At 35.5% G+C, this 24,022-nt stretch overlaps 1 protein-coding gene across 2 annotated transcripts in view; it reads right to left on the bottom strand.

Moving 5' to 3' along the window:
• The window catches only part of WWOX (WW domain containing oxidoreductase), a 474,331-nt gene that overhangs the window by 337,017 nt on the left and 113,292 nt on the right, over positions 1-24,022 (bottom strand). For both annotated transcript variants that reach the window (XM_008491642.2, XM_030457458.1), the window contains exon 8: positions 21,976-22,240. In XM_008491642.2, the coding sequence (XP_008489864.1) occupies positions 21,976-22,240 (265 nt within the window). The remainder of the gene's footprint in view (positions 1-21,975; positions 22,241-24,022) is intronic.

Here is a 24,022-nt window from a genome sequence, read left to right as displayed (position 1 = left end):
TATGAAGCACAATAAAAGTTTAAAGCTCAATCAACTGACTTAGCAGGAGAAACAAGGACAGTGCTGTCAAATGCACTAAGGAGGTACTGAAAAAAAAGTAAAATATGACTTACTTCATGTTATTGTTATCATCTCGATGGGTATACAAAACAAGACTTACAGGCTGATTTGGAAATAATCAGTGCCTACATAAAAGCAATATAAGAGCTTTAAAGCAAATGCAGAATAGATTTAGCAGCTAATACAGTTAAACACAATTTGATGACTTTCAGATCAGTGAGAAAGTAGTATTTAAGCTGGCTTGTATTAAGTAAGCAAAGTGCAAAATGCAAATTACAGTAACTGCTCTGTAGATGAGATGTTCTTAAACAAAAGCTTTCCTTGTGGAATGAGGTTGTGCTACACCTGACAATTCCAGCCTAGCTGCACATATCAGGCAATAGATAATGTGATGCACCACTTCCCTAAACATAACAGAGTTAGCAGCATATTTTGCTGAAAATGGAAAAACCACCAGCTTCCCCTTACAAATCTGGAACATTCTTGAATATAACTTCCACGGTCTCAGCTTCTGCTGCTACAGTCACTTTCAGTACAGCATGTGCTTAGAGAAAGCAGCATATAAAATGAGCTCAAAATTTCCATTTACAAATATCATTTAATGGGATTTTTAACTGTCTAAGAAGATAGATACACTGTGTTTCCTACATTAATGATCTATAAAAAGAATGGAATAGACCATAAATACAGTATATTTTGTAACAGCCTTTACTAAAAGAGCTACTACTTGTGTTTATCATTTATAACCTCCCATGCAGCCTCAAAATTGATTAGACTTTAAACCATATATAACTTGCTGTGTTTTTCATTTTGAGTCATATTGCAAACATTTTTATAACTCTGTTAATATATTCCATACTTTGTATTCCTATTGATTATTAATATTTCTTTAGGAGACTTTATTGCTTTTCAAATAAAAAGTGTTAGGTATTTTTAAAAACTAGAAAATAGTATTGCAACTTACATACTGTTCATTCTCATGATAATTCTAATATAAAAATTGTGTAGCATGAATAGTTGCAGACTATCCTTTTTCACATATTAAACCCAAGATATAAAATGAAAGCAGTTATTAATATCAGGTACTGCATGGGTTCCAGGTATTTTTTTCCTCTCTCAAATCTCTATTTAAGCTGGTGGGCTGAATCCATAATCATTCTGGACACTTAAAAGAATTAATATACTGAAGGAGTGTCCATATGCAACATCATGGTTTTATGTCAGGTATATATTATCTTTCCTAATTATTACTGCAGTTTGCAGACTCAAATACAATTTATATTTAGGATATGATTTTGCTATTAATTATCAAATTGGGAAAAAATAAAATCTTGCATTATAAATTCTCTCTTGGAAATTAATGTTATTCTTTTTTTCCATAATCCTATCACACAAGCAATAAGTGCATTGCAGCATGAACACTTTAATTTTTCCAGTTAGTTTTGAGCAAGCCCAGAGGTGAGGTTTAATAAGGATCAATGGCACTTTATCTGGGACAGGGCCACTTCACAGCATGCAAATTACACAGTAACACTTAAAAAAAGAAATAGATTTAATTAAAAAAAAAAAAAAAAAAAAGTAGAACCACAGGCTCTGGAAATTCAATTAAAGGATTTATGCAAAGGTTTGCTAGGTTTTTATATGCAGTTACTGCTTATATAATGAGCTTTTCATATTAAAAATCAATAGGTAATCTAGAGTAGAAGATCATCCCCTTAAATACATTTTTGAAATCAATTTGAAAAATAGTCCATCAACTGCTGTGACTACTCTTGCTGCTTCGATTAGACTAAGAGCAATATTTAGATTGTAAGACGTGCTATGGAATATCTATGCTTGGATTTTGCTTTCAAGTGTTCTTGTACTTTTAAGTGCCCAAACTAATCATACAGTAATTCAAGACTGTGTACAATGGATAAATAAATAATTTATTTACTAGCAAGGGCACTGAAGTCCTGAAATACCTAAGAAACCTAGGAACCTAATAGCACAATCTGACAATATTTTGAATATATGCAAAATTAACATCTATGAATGAGAGTCTTTGCTATCTTTCTTCTCAGCCTGCTAGCCACTTAACACACCGAGATAAATATTTCTGTTTATAACTTATTAAATTCACCAGCTAGGGAAGCAATTAGCCTAACACTTGTCTGAAGTGCAACTTTCACACACCATGAATTTAAAGATGGATCAGGTCCTGTGTCCTCCAGGTTTAATCTAATTTGCCAAGATGCTGTGGCAATATAAGATCATTATATTAAAGTACAAACATCCTAGTTAATATTCAGCATTTAAAACAAGTTCACATCTCACACAAGCAGGTACACCTATGAAATAAGTGGAGATGGACCCATTGCATCAGCACTTCATTTGCATCTCTCTAAGCAATTGCACAGAGTTTGTAAATATTTGTGAAAGGGAAATTCTAAAGAACAGATTCTAAATAATAAAATGCAGAGGGGAAAACCACATTCACTAACTACATTATCTCCTATGTTCATATGGCAGAGAAGAAGAAATCTTTATTTCAGTTGTTGGTTACACACTTATCCACATATTCACACACGTTTCGTTATCTTAATTCAATACTTTGGAAGAAATATAATTCCTTTATAAAAGTTTAAAAAATGATTCTGGCATATAGCTGCTCTACATGAAACAAAGCAAAATGACAACCATGAGAGTCAGGGATTAGATAAAATTTTCTCTATCTGTGACATGCTCTGCCAAGCAAAGCATTTCAGCTATGAAATATCCTCAGAAGCAAACACATTATAGAAAAGTTTCAGAGTAAGAAGAAAAATAAATACTAGCTAAAAATAAGTACTAGTTTGCAGTTAAAATATGATATTTAACACCAAGCCTATACTGATCAGAAAATTATTTCACCAATAGCTTGCCTGTTAAAATTTATTATTGTTTAAACCTGTCTCACCAATAACAGCCAAAATTTCTGCTTCAGAACTCTACACCCATCATTGCAGGATACCATGGAGCTGCAGTACAGACTGCAAGAACAAATACCCTTGGCTGTCATTTCTCTATTAAGTCAGTTAAATATCTTCATAGGCATTCTCTGAAGCACATTTCTTTATTGGATTTCAATTGTTTCTTAAAAGAAAAATCTCAAAGGAATCAAAGAAAAATGTTTGCTTACTCTCATTTCAAAAGAAATGTGGATACAGACTCATGCTATGCTTCTCAATAGGTTTGAAACAAAGACGTTAATGAACAGTAGCTTTATTTTAATCTTTCTTCCCACTAACTGAATATCTTATGCACACCATATTTTTCTACACTTTTGCATTTTAAACACAGTGTAAGTACATGAGGGGATCAAAGAGTTTCAGATGAATCTGAAGAGTTATAGCAAGGGTAACGAGGGTCCTTAGTTTCTAATGACAGAAGCATATGCTCTCAACTTTCTAAACTGCATCCAACTGAGCCATTTATCAAGGCCTGAAACTTTTTCATTATTTAAAGCACTACGACAGCTTTCCACTTGATGCCTTGGAAGTACACAATAATAGAGACTCTATAGTCATTAATTATAATATCAGCTGGTTGATGAAGTTACTGTACTTGCTGCTTGGTGATTTCATTTTTAATTGCAGCAGGTGGTGTGGAAATAAAGTGATGCACTGACACACACGGTCACCTCAATAGTATTTTCTTTTTTATGTACAGATAAATGCAACTTGCTTTATGAAAAGTCTTCCTGTTTTATATCCCCCCACAGAAGCTGCAAGGGCAAATAAGCACACTGAACACAATGAAAATTAGATGCTTAGAAATAAACTGATGGAAGACATACTGTGCCTATTTTTTTTTCCTTTCAAAATATTTTCTTCCCCATGTAAAGACTGGCAGCTTCCCAAAAGAGTCATCATAAACAAGTCATAGCTACATGTAATGTATAATTTTTTCTACTAATTTTTGATCTTACTAATGTATTTCATTAAGTAGCCTCTTTTGAACTCCATAAATGTGAAAATAAAGATCTAATAAAGCAAAATTAAACTTCAACTGCATTAAATCCAAAGACTGCTCTAAAAATGAGTGTGTGATATTCTAAATGGTATGTCCTATTTTTTTTTCTATTTTGGTATTAGTCATAAGTGCTCCATTGCTCTAGTAATTTATAAACCCATTTATAGATAGTTCTTTGCCATTTAAACCCATAAGCATACTGAAATGGATTAAGACAATTGTGGGAAATGATTTATCCTTTTGTCTTCAGATTGTAGTTGTATGCTTTTGAGTAGTCTGTATTCTTCTTCTGATATTGTTGTCCACTCTCAAAAGTATATTTTCCTCTTCTGTTTTCATGTCATTAATCTGTAATTCAACAGATTAGACAACTACTACAGGAGATTTTGCTACCATAGGTTTTCCGTGAGATTGATAGGTAATAAAAACTGGTGATTCCTCATGGCCACAGACATCTGTCTCCTCCATAAATCAGCAAACTCCCTTAAGAATCCCTTATATCCAAGTCATAGATCAATGGTACTCAAGCCTCATTACAACACACACTCTCTGTTCTCTGAAATAAGGCTGGGCTACTTTAGATCAAAACTACATTAAATGTAATTAATACAAATGTGATGGAAATGGGCACAGCATACAAATGGACATCTCTAGGGACAACAGGTGGTAAAAGCAGCTATAAGCACTGCCATGCATGGCACACATGACTAGGGAAAACTGTAGCCCTCTTCTTTACTTAGGATTTAGAGTAGCTACACCATAAAATGGGGAATGGGCTGGAGCACACTCTTATGGCACAGCAGCAGCAGTTGAGCAGCAGCTGGAGGTCACCTCTTTTCTAAAGGAAAATGCTGTAGTCTTGCAAATTTTAACTTCAAACTTCAAAAATTCTACATAAAAATCATTAGACGTCCAAAAATTAAACAGAAAGGACATTTACTGTAAGCAGTGGGTATGGGGGAAAGTCTGAGGTGAACTGTTTGTCTGTAAATCAGGGAAAAAGAAGGTTGGTTCTAACAATTTGGTACTTGGTACAGCATTCATTTGGAAGAGAATGCTACAGAAAGCTGGAATCAAAAGAGCAAAAAGCAGTGTCTGATGTGCTACAAGGTGTCCAAAGCAAGCAGACAAAAATAAAACTGTTGTGCTACAGACTCCTCTTCAGTGCTCCCTTGATGAAAACACTGTTCATTTTAGGAGTTTAGTTGCTCTCATTGATGAGAGCAATGCAAGATTTGAAGCATTGAGAAGGGAAAAAAGTTTGGCACCTTTTGCTCACAAACCCTAAGTACTGAAGTAGGTTATCTCATTTCAGAGGATTAAGCTCTCTGTATCCTGGGTATCCATTGTTTTCTATGGCAAGAAGATTCAAATCTACAAACTGCAGAGCAACTGCATTTCCCACACTGGAGGACCACCCCGTGTTGTTTCCTAATACACCATAAAGGCAGAGATAATTACAATAAAAAGCTTGGAATTTGACCGCATTCATTCTTTCATCATTTTGATTCTCTGTTCTTTTCTCTCTCCTTGTATTTTTGGCTTCTTTCTGTTTTTGTGGAATCTACCCCCCCTTACATTCCTGTAGTGCAAATGTGGAACGCAACCCAAGCAGCAGCAACAGCAACCACGTGTGATAAACATGAACATCTCAATAGTCTTCACACTAAGTACTCAATCTAATAAGTAGGATTACACATAGTATCATAAAAGTGATTTGTTATTTGTTATTTTCTTTGTCCTGACTTACTTTTCTGCCATTTTCTATAAAATTACTTAAAATGTTTCTACAAGGGTACCAGAAGTAATACAGAATTACATTCTCAAAGGCTGCACAGCCTCATTTGCTGTTGTACACTGCACAGATGTAAGAATTATTAACAATGACTGGAGACCCACAATGTCATATGATCCAAATGCAAATCCTCAAGGACATTTATTTCCTCCATTTCAGTGGGTAATTGAACCTCTAAACCACCCACAAAGATTAGACTTGTAAAACAATTAACCATTTGTGCCATGAACATATTTATGCTGCAATTTTTTTTATCTATGAATATGAAAACTAGTAAGATAGTCTACAAAATGGAACTGCTGTTTACTGAGCTTCCATACCCAAAATGTATTTGCAAATAAGAAAATTAAGTAAATGGGAACTACAAATCCATAAACAAGTAACATCATTATCAGTCTCAAAATCAACACAAAATGTGGCCTCTCCTCTAGCATTAAAGATACCCTTTCAGTGTCTCATTTTTGCACTGGACATATGAGTATCAAAGTTGAAAATCAGTAAAAATACCTCTAGCCTAGAACAGCTTTTTTAAAACAGGATGGGAAGAGAGTCTGGAAAAATTAACACCATGCCTCTTATTCATCACCCTCTGAGAAACAAACAACTGACTCTACTATAAACTCATGTCAGAAGTTCATAAAACTAATATTATATCATACCATAATTACCAAAAAGTGAGGAACCAATCAACAACAAGGAGGTATCTCAATCAATAGTGACCAAAAAATAATCAAAAGATGGCAATTAACTCATTCATACTATAGAATAGATATCTCCTGTCAGAAATCATTTAGTTGGCTTTATTTGAGAATGAATACAACCTGAATATGCTTTTGGTTCTTGATTTTTCTTTTGTTTCCTAAAATAGCTCGTATAAACAAGACAGCATCCTGATTACCTGCTTAACAAATCCAGACAGAGGAATCACACTACAGTGCTTCTCTGGAAAACGAAGAGTTTCAGTTCAGCAGTGCCGACTTCAAGCTTTTATCAGCACTAATTTCAACGAAAAAAAATGGTCGTAAAATTCAGAACAGAGGGAAAACAGACCTTAATTAAGCAAAGTGTTATCTCTTTCTATTATAATGAAAGCAAAGCTACAGTTATATTTTCACCAAGATTTTTCCCCACTTAATGAAGACATTATCCGTGAGTTTTCAAAGTCACTTTACAAAAGAGCATTCAAGAGACATTAAAGTCAGCTTAAACTAAAAAGTCTTTTTGAAGTCAATAAACAATAAAAAGAACAATGAAAAGACAGCCTTTGATCTCTTCTTACTCTAAAGTCTTTAATTTCTGTTTTAATCTACTAGATGCATTAAGTCTTGTTTTCAAATATTTTTCATCTGCAAAGTACAATAAGCTTGCACTGATTTTTTAATTCATATATATTCTTCCTGTATTAATGTACACTTCTCATTACCAAGGATGGGTGTCATATCTGGAAGTTCTCCCACAAAAATAAACAGAAAAAAGTTTTAAAATAATTTTTCATCATGTTCTCTTTTAAAATTTCTTCGAGAAAGAAAAAAATGTAAAAGAAAAAAGAAAATAGCATCTTCAGCTTTGAAATTTGTGAAAGATCAAAGACTGTAATGCACATAGATTTTTTGAAGGATAAATTATTAACATGGGAGAACACATACTGGTCAATAACATAGTCAAAGAATTGTAAGTTAAGAGCATCTCTCTACAGCCATTTACAGTTAATCTTAGCTTATTGTTTGCAAGAGATTACAAGTTATTCACTAGTTATTCTAATATAGCTTTTTAAAAAACCCTTTTTGTCAAAGCTGAGAATTCTGCCAAGCACTAGACAAGGCTTGGCAGCTTAGCATGTTTTAATTTCTCCATGTTCGTTACTCAGCTGTAGGACACTGGAAAACACACAATTACTATGCATGAGAGTCCATGGAAAGTCTAAAGGCAGAGCCAGCCTTTAGTTCCCACCATGCCATCCATTTCTTGCAGGTATTTAGCAAAAATCCAGCCAGAAGGGGAAAAAGCTCTCTCCATACTTGTTCACCCTTGACACACCTATAATTTCTTCTGTATAAGTAAGAGTATGCTTCTGGTATTTGCACACCTTTAGGAACATGGAGTCATCCACACAGTAAAACAGAAAAGAGAATCAAATCCTTCCTTTCCTAGCCACCTGCAAATTCACTCTACATGTGTGAGAGAAAAACACAACAAGGAAAGCAGAGGAAATCTGGGCTGAGCAGTCCCAGGGATCTGCCATGCTGCCATTTCTCTGCAGCAGCTCCAACCTAGCCTTGTGCTGGCAAAGGCAAAGACACCTTTACAGATGTGAACACTGATGAAGCCCTCGCTACCAGAGAAGCAATTTTCCCCTTCTTCTGCTATGCAGTTAACCCAGACACCTGGTAACAAATTAAGTGCTATTATAGCCTTCAATTCTCTTATTTCACAGAGCAGCCTTTAACCTAGACATGTAGTGTTTGGAGGATTAAGGGTGAATCCTGGGGCTCTATTGACCAAATGCCTTTTTTTTTTTTTTTTTTTTTTTTTTTGATATCTTATCTTCCATTCTGTCTTCAAAATATTTCTTTCATAAGTTCTTCCAAATGAAAGCATTCTCCACCTCCACTTGTGGCTGAAGTTGCCAATTTTTGCTTGATGATTTTTGTATGAGAAAAGAATTTATTTCAATGAGACTGCTGAATATCTGACAAATACAAGACCTCAGCTGTTCATTTCAGTAGTGGGATATGAATGGGAACACCCAATCACTGGCCTCTGAATTTTGCCGATGTGAGAATTTTACTATTTTTCATACAGTATATTTCATTTTGATTCAAATAAAACTAAATTCTATGGGACAGATCTCTAAGGAAGAAAATAACCATGTAGAAATTCAAGCAATGTCTTTTTCTTACATCCAGTTAAGCAAAAAGACTAAAATTTTCACTTTGCTCATGGCAGATATACTTAATAAAAAGAATCAGACTGAGAGCACTTTACTACGTTCAGACTAGGCTTTTATTGATTTGGATGTGCTATGAACCACATTATCTAATCTACAATAAGCCATTTACCAAGTGCAATGATCTATGGGCTAAAAGGCTTAGATTTTTAGTTCCATTGTAGACTTTTTGATGAAATGGTAGATCAGCAGAGAATAATAAGATTGTCAGGGACAGGAGTGTCAATATTAGAAAATTAGAAAGTTTGGCTTACTGTTTTAAATCCTCTTGCTGTTCATTTAAAAGCCCAGTATCTCTTTACTAGACTAATTGAGTCTATATATTTAACAGAGCTCCCAGATGACATCCCACAGGGTGTCAGGTCCACAAGGGCTCAAGTGCTCATCCAACTGAAAATATTTTTATTTTGCAAAAACAAAATCATCCATCTGAGCATATGACATATGAGAGTACAAGTTATCATGATCCTGTCTTCTTGCTATTGCTGTTTGACACGATTCAAGTTTTACCTGCTGCATGAGAGATTTTAGCAGTTTTCTTTCAAACAAAGTTGATGTATTTTGCATCAGGAACTTTTCTTTACTTACATGCACAGAGCTTGGAACGTGAAGTTGAGATTTCAGGGAGGCTTCTGACCTGCATATAAACATTGGGACTTGCAGTCCCACAGTCTTGTCTCTCATGGCCTCTCCTCTACTTACCAAGCTTTGGCCACTTCTCCAGATGGGAATTCTCCAGCTGCCAACATGAAATGCTACAGAGACCTCAAGGGGGTTCATTTATCTGTTAGTCTATGCTAATCTATAAAGAGCCACACGTATGAGATCTGATTCCTTATTTTACAAGATAGTTTTTTGATTGAAACAGGTAGCAATGAGCTTCCTGTCAATGTATATTCTAACTTCCTTCTCAAATTACCAAGCAATTAATGCAAAGATAACTTCTTCCTGCAAAATGGCTGATTTCAGCTGACTGGGACTCTGATATTTGTGGAAAAAGTAACACTGTAAAACAGATTTGCAGCACCATATCACTGAAATAACTTCTGTTATCAAAGACAAACAGAACTTAAATTCAGTGGCTTTCTGTAGACAGAAATAAAATCCACTATTTAGTGATAATTAAGTGAAAGCCAAAGCATATTTATGAGGTTATTTTATCTATAGCTCTATGGCAAATTTTACTGCATCATTATTAAGACTGATAGGTTACATGCCCGAGTAAATGTACTGAAGACATTAATGTCACTTTAAAACAACTCAAGTTTTGATGCTCTGATATTTTTGTTATACTGCCACTATCAGAACATGTTGCCTTATTCTTTGGAAGGGAGAAAAGAAAGTGTAACTAGTTCAGCCCACCACGTAACTTTACAACAACTGACACTAACTATAACACCCGCCAGTTTGTATTAAGATGTTATTGCACCTTTCCAGTTCTAATCACCAATTATGACTCTATTAGTCCTACTTGGCAGTTCAGCTGCTCCTGCATCAGCTGAAGGGGACTTGGAGACAGACCTCTGATCTTCCCGTTTCCGCTCCGGTGAGCGCTCGGCACAGCGCCTGTCATCTTGAGACATTGAGGAGGTAAGGCATTGCCTTTTCTAAGATAACTACACCTGACCTTACAACAATTTACTAAGGAAATACCTGCCTAATGGCAGTGTGACTGCAGTTTCTTTTACACTCACAACGGCGCTGCAAATTAGAGACAACAGGATAAATCTATGACCAGCTCACTAGACACTTCATTAAATCACTGTTCCCCTGCCTTGTAGAGCACTAATAGAATCACAGCCCTCGTTAGCTACTGAATAAAAGATCAATCACATTCTTTGAGAGCTCTTGCTACCAGCTTCCAGAGGAAACAAGGAAAAAAAAAGACATATTTAGGATCATCAGTAAGATTCTGAATGGCCTCACTGCAAGTTGGTTAAATTACCTTTTCCACAACTGACTCCGACTGTAATACTCTGAGGAACTTGTTAAGTCTGCTTTCAAAAGCTGCTATCTAATATATGACTACCAGGCCCTGGTCAAAAGTTCATAATGTGCATATGTAAAAAGGTACTAAATTGCCTGAGGGCTAAAACCAGAGGAGTTTAATTGCAGCAAAATGCTGAAAATGGTCTGTTGAGGGTCTTTCTATTGGGATACTACTAGCACGAACTGATTGAAGTACAGCACATAAAAGCCTTACAACAATATTTCCTTAAATGTGGCTGAAACTGCTAGCACTTGCTAGAGCATGAATGGTGTGCCAGGAGGAAAAAAGAACCTTCTCTAAAACAAACAAAGATTTAAGGATTGATATAATTCATAATTCAGAAGTATGTGGATAAAAGGGAGATTTAAACAACAGTGAATATATGTCAGTATAAATCATGTTATAAGCTTCACATGTTATGGTGGGAAACACAGGTATGGATGTAAACATTTTTAATTGGCACCCATTAAGATTCACTGCAGTGAAAACTGGAAAACAACTTCCATCAATCCATTTATGACCACACTTGGAATTTTGGAAACATTAGACTAAAGATTCTTACACTTAGCCTGAAATCCAAGGACTTATTTGCAGAAAACTAAAAATCATCCCTCTACAGATTAGCACGATAAAAAAGTACAGGAAAGAAAAAAGAAAATATTTTTCTATGAAAACAATCAAAATACACTTTTTCTACTGAAAAAAAGAAATCCCAACACAATAAATGATGAGTAAAGAGGGCTGTCATCTGAAAATTAGAAAGAAAGAGCAAATTCTTCACTTAGTTGTATTACATTTTATTATCTCAAATAAAAGTATCCTTTCATCTAACCAGAAACTGTGAACAATTTAACTCTTTGAACAGTGAATACAAGCCGAGTATTTTTCCTTCTCTGTGTGCACTTATGAACATCTTGCCTGAGAATTTGGATTTGGCCACAAATAGGCATTTGAAAATAATAAAAAGCAACTATTTTTACATTTTCCCTTTTCCAGAAACCCTTAATTTACTCCTCAATATTTATTTTTTTATTATATTGACCAAACCCAATATTTAAACTGGCCATGGTAAAACATTTCTCTTAATTATTTTTAAATTTTATTTTTACCTTTTGAAAACCATATTCACATGGAATATTATCCAATATGCAATAGATACAAATTTGAAATTTTAAGTTAAACTTAATTTCATTAGACATACTGTTTAAAGGAAGTATCCCAGGCCCCTAAGTCTCTGTTTCAGGTCTGGACAGCCCTTTCTCCCCAGCTTCTGAGCACTTCAATCCAATTAATCAATGGATGTATCTGACAACAGAAGGGAAGAGGGAATGGAAGCAGAAGACCTTAAGTATTTTTCCGATGATGATAGAGACCAGGAATGAACATATAATTTGGCCCAGCTGCATTTCATTACCAATTTAAACATTATTTTAGAGGAATAGATTAGCAATTAGATTGCATTTACAGGAATCTTTTCTGTGGACAGTGACAAAGTTTTCTTTCAAGTCTCTGTCCCCTCCAAAGAGCAGAAAAAGCATTTTGCAGGTCTTGAGAATGCAGGCACACTATTTGATTTTCCCAGAAAAGCAATAGTCTGGATTGTGTTCTGAAAAGCATAATTGGCCTTAGCTGAAGGCCACTTAAAATGCCACGTTACTGTCTATTGAATAAGCACACATGTAATGCAATAATGATAAATTTCATCTCGCCACCAAAAATAAGGTCAGATATTGTTTCAGTAAAAAGACATTTTATATGAAAACATTTCCTCTAGAAACAGAAGGCCAAAGGAGACAAAAAGTATTATAACACAACTTTGCCAGTTTTGTTGAAACATTCTATAATTTCTTTACAAGTTGGAAATTCACATACATTTCTCATCAAAGGAATGGAAGAACTCTACCCCTCATTTTTCCTCACAAATACAAAGTCACCACTTTTGGTGATAAATCTGAGCAGCTCAGTTTATACAAACTAGTTCAGCTAATGGCATCAGTGTAGCTCTAATATCATTTAGCTCAGAGTAAGACCTCGTTTCTTGGCAGAACTACTTAACTCATTTCCAGTTTACTCCTGGTATCTTGATGAAAAAACAAAATAAATGTGTTTCCCAGACAACCCTCATTTTACTGGCATGAAGTACAGAGAATATAAGGACAAGTTTTTAAGTTTAAGCCATCAGATTTCTAGCAGAACTGTAACACGTATGCACCCAGTCCACAACAGGAAATACGGAAAGACTTTTCAGACACTCAGCTACTCCAAGACCCTGCCTAACTGCTCAAGTGTGCTGCTTATTTGGGACCTTTTCCTAGGGGAACTGCGTGGAGAAGTTCTTTTCCTACACAGTGCAAAGCTGTCTCTCTAGTACCAGGGCAGGGATGCACCAGGACACCCAGTATCCTTGTGCCTCTGCTTCTTAATTAACATTGTCAGATCAACAGCACTATTTGGGATGAGATGAACTATTCAACATGAGCAGACAATCAGATTCTAAATTACACGGTTACAAACTCATTATCATAAAAAATTGCCAAGATGGTTCGTTTACTTGAAGTGCTAAATTAGTTTTCTTGTACTGGCAGCATTCATCATAATGTAGGTTTGACATCTCAGGACAACATTTTAATAGTAATGTTGTTCAGTCAAAAGGAATAGTGTTTCCAATTTTCTACCAAAATGTAAAAAACATAATTAAATTCATTCATGAATTACAGTGACAGCCAAAGTAACTCAAAGAAAAACACCTAATCAGTAAAAATCAGTAAGTTTCAACTCCTGTGGCTGCTTAACATTCTAATAAATAATACTGGTAATTACTAGTAAATAATACTCTGAACAATGTCTAGCTCTAGCATTCTGAGTTACTCTTAGAGAGTGATATTCAGTGGAAGCTACTGAGCAGAAAACATTACAGAATATCCAGTGGAAAAACTAAACATGCTCCCTAAGACAGTCTCATCAACCACAGACGCATATCCATCCACATGGGAATCAAGCCAGTGCTCTAAGCTGGCCAAGGAACATCCTGCAGCTTGAGTCTTGCCTTTAGAAAAAAGGAAATCACCACAGTCATATCCATAACATTAAAAAAAAAAAAAAAATCCCTAAAGCAACACACCCAACCCCGTAAGTTCCCTTGCATTTCCCTCAGGAGAAAACAAGATACCTAGATATACAGAACTGACAAGAACTAGAAACAGTATTAGTATCACAGAGGGATACCTCCCAAAAGCCTAGAAGTATGCATTTATTACACATACACCTAGATTTTCAATGGCTTTCCCGGAAGGAAGTTTTTTTGAATGCTAATTCAGTTAAGCAGTTATATCCACGGAATGCCAACATGATAATGAATGATGTGTCACATGCAAAAAACAAACAGATAAATCACTTTTTCAGGGAAACAGACTCTTACTGTGTACTGTGTTCACCTATCCAGGAATATTAAACACATTAAAAAAAACTACTGTTTTTCATGTGTGTATGTAACTATATATAGATCTTGATACATAGGTACACACATACATGTAAAAATAGTGAGAATACTGAAATTACATTATGTAGTACTCTGCATTTGATATACTGTGTTATTTTTGGACCTTGCAAATATACTTTTTTAATGACTTTGCTCTAACAAAATGACTTTCTAGCTCAGATTACTTGGACACTTGTACTGTTTACTCTTCCATCTTTTGTAAAGTCAGAGGAGATTTCCCTGAGAACTTCAAATAAATAAGATATCCAGCTGCACAAACACTATATATTCTGTTAGATTACTTTGGCTTCCTAAGGAATATTTGACTTTCTCTGAATGTAAATGATTAAAGAGAATCCATCATATGAAACTGATTGGTGAACTGTTTAAAGTGGTATGGCACTTCTTCAAAGATGATTTAGAGATGAATGAAAAGACCATGTTATGGTAAAGCATCTCAGATACCCAAGGAGTTCTAGGGAAATGTTAATTTAAGTAAGCACTGCATCCCCCAATTAAGAAATAGTCTTTCAATGATAGTTCCATAAAATAGGATTTACACTACATTCTTTCCTAAATGATTTGATATTTCATCTATTCTAAATATGGCCAATAAAAGCTTGGGGTTTCCTGAACATCTGTCCATTCATAAATAGCAACTTAAAAAAAAAAAAAAAAAACAAGTAAGGAAAGGTAAACCATGTTCTACAGTTCACAAAATTTATACTGCCTTTTAAGTTATGCTCACCAAATGACACAGGCTAACAACATTTAGTTCTGTGATTTCATTCTTTTTACCACTTACATTTTAAATTTGGGGATAGGTTTTTTTAACTTCTGGAGGCCGGAGAAACTAAAACTAAACTTTATCCAATAATGTTGCTTTTGCTGAACTTAAGATGTGTGAAGTGGCTTGGCACTTCCATTTCCCATATGTATGTGCATATAAAAGATGAGGAAGGATAAGGAACTGAAAGGTGCACTATTACTTCATTGTCATGTCAGGTGACATGGGTAAGGTCTCCAAAGTTCAGTGATGTAGGTGGATCATGAACTTGATTCATCTTCATTTAAGGAATAAAATCAGATTTACATTATATTAAAAAACACAGTCAAAAGTAACTCAGTTCTTAGTCTCTAAATGATAAAGAAACTTAATTCAAGGCAATAAAATTGAGAAGGTGAAAAATACACTGATGAGACAATTATTTCTTACAACTGTTTGCTAATAATTCCTCCAGCCTCTCCATCATTCAGGTCTTACAGCTACTAAAATTTGGCAGATGGCAACAGTTTAAGTGGAACACAGATCTGCCATCTTACATCTTAACCTACATGGGTTTTGTCTTTCACATTCCATGTCACTCAGAGCACCATAATTTCAATAGCTGAAAATATCTGGTTCAGTTGAAGTGCCTTGTATAATTTGTGTTTGGATGTACTTCATTTACTTGCTAGCTGTACAACGTAGTAGCTATAAGTCTGTCCAAAAAGTCATTCAATAAAATGAGGTTTTTAGGAACTATTTTTATATAAAAAATTATTAGAAACTCATTGCTAGCTAAAAAGTCAAGTTTTTTCCCTGTGAATGTTTGAGACTATCTAGCAACAGGTCATTGGATCATTATAAATGAACTACAGCACATGGACTCTGCTTTTGATTACAGTTATCTCGTTCAGAAAAATGTCTCTATTACTCTCTTGTTATTAAAGAAAATTAATAATCCTGTGACTTATGTACTAGCTGGTAACAAGGGAGGTCTGGATTCTATTGTGTTATTTACAACAAACTGTCTAAGTGACCTTGCTCAGGCACTGAAATGAGAAACTGTGGGGTCACAAGAGGGGTTGAGGCACCACAGCTGCAGAGTCATTGGAGGACCCTGGGGTACAGAGAAGGGCACCTGGGGGGCTCTGGGGTGCAATAAGGAGCACCCAGAGGGTTCTGCAACAAAGCAAATGGCTGTGGGGCACTTCAGGACATGCTTACATTTGGCTTTCAGCAAAGCATGGTAATTGCAGGCAGCAATTTTCACTGCTAGCTAAGGCTACGAAGTCATCGAAGATGACCCTTATTAGGCAAAAAATACAGAATTTTTTCTAAGAAAATCCTTTTTGTTTATTGCCCTTTTAAAAATTTATAATCCATTGGCACACCAGCATAATTTTAAGTCTGTTTAAGAGCAGACAATTACTATATTAGTTCAGAGATACATTATAATGACCTATACTGGTACATATCAGAACTTGAGACCATAACTGCCATTTTCTGAAGTTAACAGCCACATACTTCCATTAACACCAAATAAATGCATGAAAAAAGGTAAAAGTTAATCCCTTTCAGCTTTTAAAAAGGTCTTCAAGACATTTAAGTTCACTTGTCTGTTTATACAGGATATCACTAAATTTTAATCTAGATTATTCCCAGCAAATACAATAAATTATGATGTTTCATTATGAGAAAGATCTCAAGAACACTGCCACAATGATGAAGCAAATTCCTAATAGTGAGTATAATCTTGACACAAAGAAACAATGCTAAAGGGACCAAAAAAAGGCTAAATACCCTGTTGAGCTGTTTCTGCCAGACTGCAACATCTTCCCTGTCATCCAAGCACCTCAACACTCATAACAGAAAATTCCTTCCTTATGGCTTATCATATACATTCTGAGCAGATCAATGCTGTGCAACACCTCAGAGACACCTGGGCACTTCAGTTTAGTGCTGCAGCTGATGGTGAATAAGTGAGAAGATATAAAAATAAGGAAAAAACAGGAACTTCAAATCTTTGGAAGAGTGCAAAAGAACCCTGGATTAAAACCAACAAAAATTACAGCAAAGGAGAGTCTGGGGCTTTCAGACAAGAGAAAATTATCATATCAGAGCACAAAAATAAAAACATTTACTTTTGAAACCTGTCGTTAAGAACTCATTATTTTATTTGTAAGGAAATTTATACCCCTGAAAATGATACCCAGCCATTGTTATAACAAGGTCTGTTGGTGGTGTAACAATCTAAACCAAGCAATGAAAAAACTGAATGCAAGACTGACTTTGCAAATTTCAGAAAGAGATACTCCACTCTATGTTGTTAACTACCTATGAGGCCAATCTTTTTCAGACTTCAGGAAGGACAGGATAAAGTAGCAGACAGGGCATTCTGAAATTCTACAAGAGTCTAGGGGGAGAGGAAGAAAATCCTTATTTCCTCCCCAAAAAAAGAGGACATAGCAGAGCTGCTCAATAAGCAGCTACAGGGGTGTGTTGGACACAGCAAACTCCATGGCCATTTATTCCCCCAAACATTGTTCTGCACACTGAGACCTGAGCTGTTCTGTTTGGCACATGGAAAGGTTTTTATAAAGAATTTCCATTCCTGTGGTATGGGTTATGGGGGATGGATTTAATTTGCCCTCATGTTTCATGCTACATTTATTTTAGGAAGAAGTTAAAATATGTATCAGTTAAATGCAATTTTGATAATAAAGGAGCTTATATTACATTTTATTACTAGATAGGATACAGAAATTTGAAGAGCATAGAGGAATTTTTGCACCATTCTTCCAGAACTATTAACCACTTCTTTGGAGGCATTTCTTCACCATCCTTTACAACCAATCAAAAAATTCTTCCACACATACCTTCTTTCCTTTTACCCAATTCAGTCAATTTTAAATAATAGCATTCTGCAAGGAAGCATGTATTACCAGGACTCAAAAAATCAACTCTCCTTCCATGTTACTAGAGGTACAGAGGCCAAACCTGTTTATTAAAAGAGTTGTTGCTTGCCATCACTTTCAAATTTATTCTCTAGAAATTAAGCCATAAAAGAGGAGAACTCCATGGGTGTTTTACACACTTTCCACAAGTGCTACCATCTCATAGATAGTCCCCTTTCACTCTCCCTTACTCTTTTCCTTCCTGCCCAAAAACTGAATTTGAGAAAAGAAACTGCCATTTTGATCAAATATGAACTGTGAGGCCCTTTTCAAAAAGAAATGCCTGTTGCTTTTCAAGAAATCCCAGAGCATTTTCAGGAATGTCTTAGGGAGGAAATACAGGCCAAATTCTGTGCTGAAACACACATATACCCACCCTGCCCCTGACTGCTGTTGGAGCTGAGCATGCACAGTTGAGGGCAGAATTTGGCCTGAGCTGAGAATTCAGTTATGGAAGCCAACATCAACTCAACAGAGCCCACACAGATCTTTGGCCAGCAAAAAAATGTTTACTTAAGAAGGGAATACTATCCCCAGCTCCAAGGGTTATTCCAGCTTTTTTAGCAAAAAAACAGGGCAGAAAGAAAAGAGATTGAGATTGCAGGGCCTCTTCGGGGCTTCAATCAAAAGCAAAAAGATGTGATCATTAGGTAGAAGCAAGTCACTCCTGTAGATGCAGCTTCATTTCTTTCCAGAATAGCATTTCTGAGTTTATGTTAGGTGTGAGTGCAAAACAACACATGAAATTTAAATTTAGGCATCACCAACATATTGCAAAAGTAAAACCAGTGAAGCAGCTGTAGGCACAGGGGTTTCCTCCTTCCCATATGAGCAGTGCAATACATGCTAAGTGCCTAAAACACTGCAGGGATAATGTCAAAATGACAACAATTCATTATTTGCAGTAAAACTAAGACATGCAGAAGTGTTTGAGACCCTTACAAATATTTTTTCTAACTCTCACCAGCAAATACTTTAAATACAAAATCTAGTTTTGAAAAGATATTCTATTTGGGGGAAGAGGGAGAAATCAAAGGGCAGTTCAAGCATCAGACTCTTACACAGTGAAAAATGAAGGGCAGAATGGTCTTAGTGAGTCTAACTGGCTGTTTAGAGATGACAGGTTGAGTTCTTCTAGCTGTAATTTATATCTCAGCAACAGAACATGGTTATATTCCCAGCCATTAAAGAGGGTGACACATCTGCTAAAACTCTAGCACAATGGCTGGCGTTGCACTGCAACAGGAAATGTAACCCAATAGTCTCAGAACTTCTACAAACCCGAGCCATTTCTTAATGTAAAAGGATTTGAAAAATCAGTTCACTGAAACATCTGTTATGCTCTTGTTGCTCTAACACATGATACTCTTTCTGCACTCTTACCTGCCAACAAAAATATTTGGGTCTATGCAAAACTATCACAAGTGTGTGATAATGGCACTGCTTCTACTTTTCTATGTCACTGGACACTCACAAAGTCACCTGGGGGTGACACTACATAACAACCTGTGCTGGAAATCTACTAAATATATTTAGTTTTAATCCTGCATATGAACAGCAACAAATGAGTTCTGAGTAACTAGCAAAAATTTAAAACAAAAGAAAAACCTTGATACAAGTGTTCTTGAGCCAACTTTCAAGAAGACAAAGGAAAGAACTGACAGAAAGGGAGAAGAGAAAATTAAAATGAAAGAGTAATAGAAAATGCACAAGATAGCAAAACCCTAAAAAGCCTTAGATCAAGCAGGCATATGTGTGGACTACACAGTTATTTGCAAAGTTTCTCTTTCAATCTTTTCTTGACAAGATCTACTTGTTTCAATTTCCAGTTATATGCATAATATAAGCATCTCTGATTTTCCTGCATACCCAGGAATGGGCACTTTTCTGCTTTCTGGCAATCAAAACATTAGTAAAGTTCAGGGGAACATATTAATTCCTATCAGAATTTAAGTTATAAAACCGATGCTTAACCTCAAGCCATAGCCTCCATCATAGCATTCAAATAACCCCAGTGAAATACACACAAACATGAAGGACTTCATGAAGTGATGGGGCTTGGACTAGAGTGCAGTATATTGCAATGCTAATATTTTTTGTACAATATTTTGTATTCTCTTTTATTAACCATCCATAAATAAAGAGATGCTATAAGAAAAATAAAATCTATCAATCGATTTAAAGAATTCAAAATGAACTTCAGTTTTTTATTTTGTTCCTTAGAGAGTGAGATTAACTGAGCAGCAAACACAAAAGTCTTCCTTTGTGAAAATATGTCAGAGCAAATAAAACTAACAATTCATAAAAGTTCCACAGACTGGATTCCTTTTCATGGGACATTGATAACATTCACTTATCCATTCTCAGGAGAACTTCCAAAAATTATTTTACAAACTATTGCTAACACAGCAGAGACTTATTTTAAAAGGTCCTAGTCCAAATAATCACGCTGTTGAATGACATGACTACTTACTGCAAGGTACCAGAATGCTCACTTACCACTCTCATGGACATAAATAGGTTTTGCATGTGTTGAGGATGCAAACTGCAGGAGGAGGTTAGAGGTGTGGAGATTGTCCAGCCTGACACGTTGTCAGTGCACCACACTACAGTGTTGGTATTTTTGCTCCATGGGTCTTATCAAAGATTCCAGAATTGCTCAAGCAGCTGTTAATTTTTTGTCATTTAAGCAGAGTTATAAACACTATAAGATGTGTTTTCCACTTCCATTAACCCAGTATAAATTAAGACAAATTTCATTATGTCAATGATAATGAAATGTACAAGCAAACTTTTCAGTGCAGCTATACACACAAGGTCCAACACTAATAAGGGAAAGTATAAAGGGAACCTATGCAGCTCATATACTATAGGTTATGCTGTAAATTAAGCTACTTAAGGATGGATCCCTATGTATCAAAAATTCCTTCTCTGCTCTTTTTGAAATAATATCGATCACCAACTCAGTGAGAGTAACAGAGACAGTAAGTTCTATTACACCACAAGCACTCTTTTCACTAGTGAATTCTTCTGTAAAAGGAGCCAGGTTTAGGCTTGGACAAGTTGCCATGGCAAGTTGAGTTCTTCAGAATTTTGAATCTTTTCATTTCCTTGATTCATAGCTATGAACGTTCACTCCAGAATCCCTCTCCCTGCTCCCCCTCTGGGAATACCCTTCCTCATCAAGGAATAAGGGATGAAAACCAGACAATAACATTAAAAGAAGCCAGTTCTCAATGAAGTAGAAGTCACCCTCTGCCTAAAAAAAAGACTTTGGTTGCCTGATAAGTAGCCTGATTTAGAGGTTAAGGGAATAACGGTAACACCTTCAAGTGCAGGAGGTACTACAAATTCTTATATACAGAAGATTCAAAATTAACTATGAGAGAATGACATGGCCTTTTTTTATGTCATAGTCCCACTCAAAAGTCCAGTAGAGACAAAGGAAAAACACCTAATGCCTTCAGTGCTTTATATGAATCAAATTGTTAGTTTGTTGTTTGGTTTGGGTTTTTTAAAATATGAATGAAGGTGCTTTTACCACTGAAAGCACTATCCCTCAGCCATTAATAATACCTGTAGCATCTTTTCTAAATACGCCATCTGTTTACATTAAAAAATTCAGTCAGGCATATTTGACTTAAAAATCAAAGTGATTTTTTTATGTTTTATGAACTGAGCACAGCTCTAAAGTACCCCACACCTATAATGTACAACTGCCTTAATCACAGAGAAAATCATATATTCAAACAAGAAAGTCATGGACTCCATCTAGCAAGGTACCTTTACTGAAGAGTAACAAAGTTAATCTCAAATGGCTGAAGAATCCTCTTCTAGAGCACTATTTTGGCACAATGTTTGTCGTTAAAAGCAAGGTCACAGTTACAAAAGGCAGGAGGTCACAGCAGATACTCGCATCTGGATTTTCATAGCTTTACCCCCCCTGATTTGAGAAATGAAGATGTGTAAAGTACTGCAAATCATTCACTTACCATGGATTTGGTGAAGGGTCGAGCCAAGGTAAACAGCAGGGTATACACCCACCAGCTACGATGAATGGCAGAGTAAATCATATTTCCAGGATGGACTGAATTGGACGTCACCCCATGGGGAGAAAGGCGTCGGTTCAGCTCGTTGGAGAAGAGTATATTGCACAGCTTGGAACGATTGTAGGCCAACATAGCCCAATACTCCTTCTTAGATGGGGAAAGCAGGTTGAAATCAAGTTTTCCAGAGTCGTCTTTAATTTCTGTAAATCTAAAAAACAGTAAATATGTCTCAGATACCCCAGAGTTAATTTCGGTCTCATTAAGAGCAACATAAAATGTAGACAACAGAAAAGAACTTGGCCAGAACCAAAATAAAACAACAGTTTATTGAGCAGTTGAAAACATCTACTGGAAATTGCTGGAGACCCAAGAAGCTGTTGTATATAATAAGACAGTAAAAGTATTGAATAATTAGCAAAAGCAAACAAAAAAATAAAAACAAGTCAGAAATTGCTCTAATGATTCAAAGGAAGCCTTTATAACTTACAAATCACTTTATTTTAAATCAAAAGAAAAGATTTTTCTATAGATGCACAAAAGCACATTTAACTTGGGGGAAATAATGTAGGATTAAGTAATTCTGCATTAGAAGCAGAGAAAACCAGCATTCTCTCATTTCTCCTTCTTCCCCTGATTATTTCATCCAGTGTTCACATACTGCACACTTTCATTTAAGTGTTCAAGTAACCATGGATGAGTCTTACTGCCTGTTAGACTCTTTTTTAGATTAAAAATTGATGAATATAAAGGGGTTATAACCTTGGTAACTTGCCATCAATAGTCTTATATGTTTAAAAGATAAATGTAAACAAAGCCAAAATGAGTTCTGGCAGAGTATAATGTTTTTAAGTATACCCATGGCATGGCTGAACACAAATCAAAGTAACTAGTTGATGTTTTTTAATTGGGTCTGACAGAGTCATTAAACACCAGCTGTTTGTTTCTTTCCCCTTTTTTTTTTCTTTTTTTTTAATAGCAAGGTAGTGAATGTTCTAAAGGCATTTAGGTGAAGACAAGGAAGTTTCTCCCAACAACTCATAAAATTTGAAATATCACATTTGCTGGTATATCTTAGTATTAGAAAATAATGCTACATTTAGCTATAGAGCTGTGTTTCACTCAGCTACTAAAAATAAAAAGGATTTAGCAAGCTCTTTTTAATACTCAGAGTTTTCAGAATCAGCTGGGGAGAACAGGGATAAACATAATTATAGCACAACCAGAAAAATGTTCTAAAATATCTTTTACTAATTTTGCATTTGATGCCCAGAAATGAAGAGATCAGCTGGAATTTCTACATTCATTCTGTGAGCAGAATTATAATACACACAGAGAAAAGCAACTACAATATTTGAAGTCAAGAGGAACCCAGGATGTTCCGTGTCTTGCAGAATCAGCCCTTCAGTTTCAACAACAAAATTTCTCCTTCATAATTTATGGTTAGATAAAATACATTTCTGACATTAACAGGACTATTCTGGGAGGAATTTCCTATATTCATTCCTCAAGTAGTAATTTATGACACCAAAAATAATCTATAAATAAACCACTTTGTGTATACTGCACAAAGGAAACACAGTGGCAGATTTTCAGGCCAGTCCTGCAAGTGTGCTTCTGGGAGTCAATCTTACTTATGTCTGCAATCTCAGTGAATTCACTGGGATAAGGGCTGTACAATCAAATTAACAGCACAGAAATAAAGACAGAAGGAAAGTCAACCTACTTATTATTCTGATTTTAATATGATGTGCTCAAAGTACCCAAAAGCTTAATTTCAACGGAATTCATTTGTGCTGAATCCAGAGAAGTAACTAAAAACCAGAGAGGCAAATAAATATTTTGCCTTGGAGCAGTTTAGTATAATATTTTCTGCAAACGTGGACTTCATTTTTCCCCTAACAGGGGGCCTTGACTCCAGCAAAAAGACTCAGCCAAGGTTTATGGAAGTAATTAGATACCAACACTTCTGTTTTACAACACAGTTTAAGGC

The sequence above is a fragment of the Calypte anna genome, chromosome 11 (assembly GCF_003957555.1).
Source record: "Calypte anna isolate BGI_N300 chromosome 11, bCalAnn1_v1.p, whole genome shotgun sequence".
NCBI classification, from domain to species: domain Eukaryota; kingdom Metazoa; phylum Chordata; class Aves; order Apodiformes; family Trochilidae; genus Calypte; species Calypte anna.
Note: the sequence above shows the minus strand (reverse complement) of the source record. Positions and strands in the feature narration are given on the sequence as shown.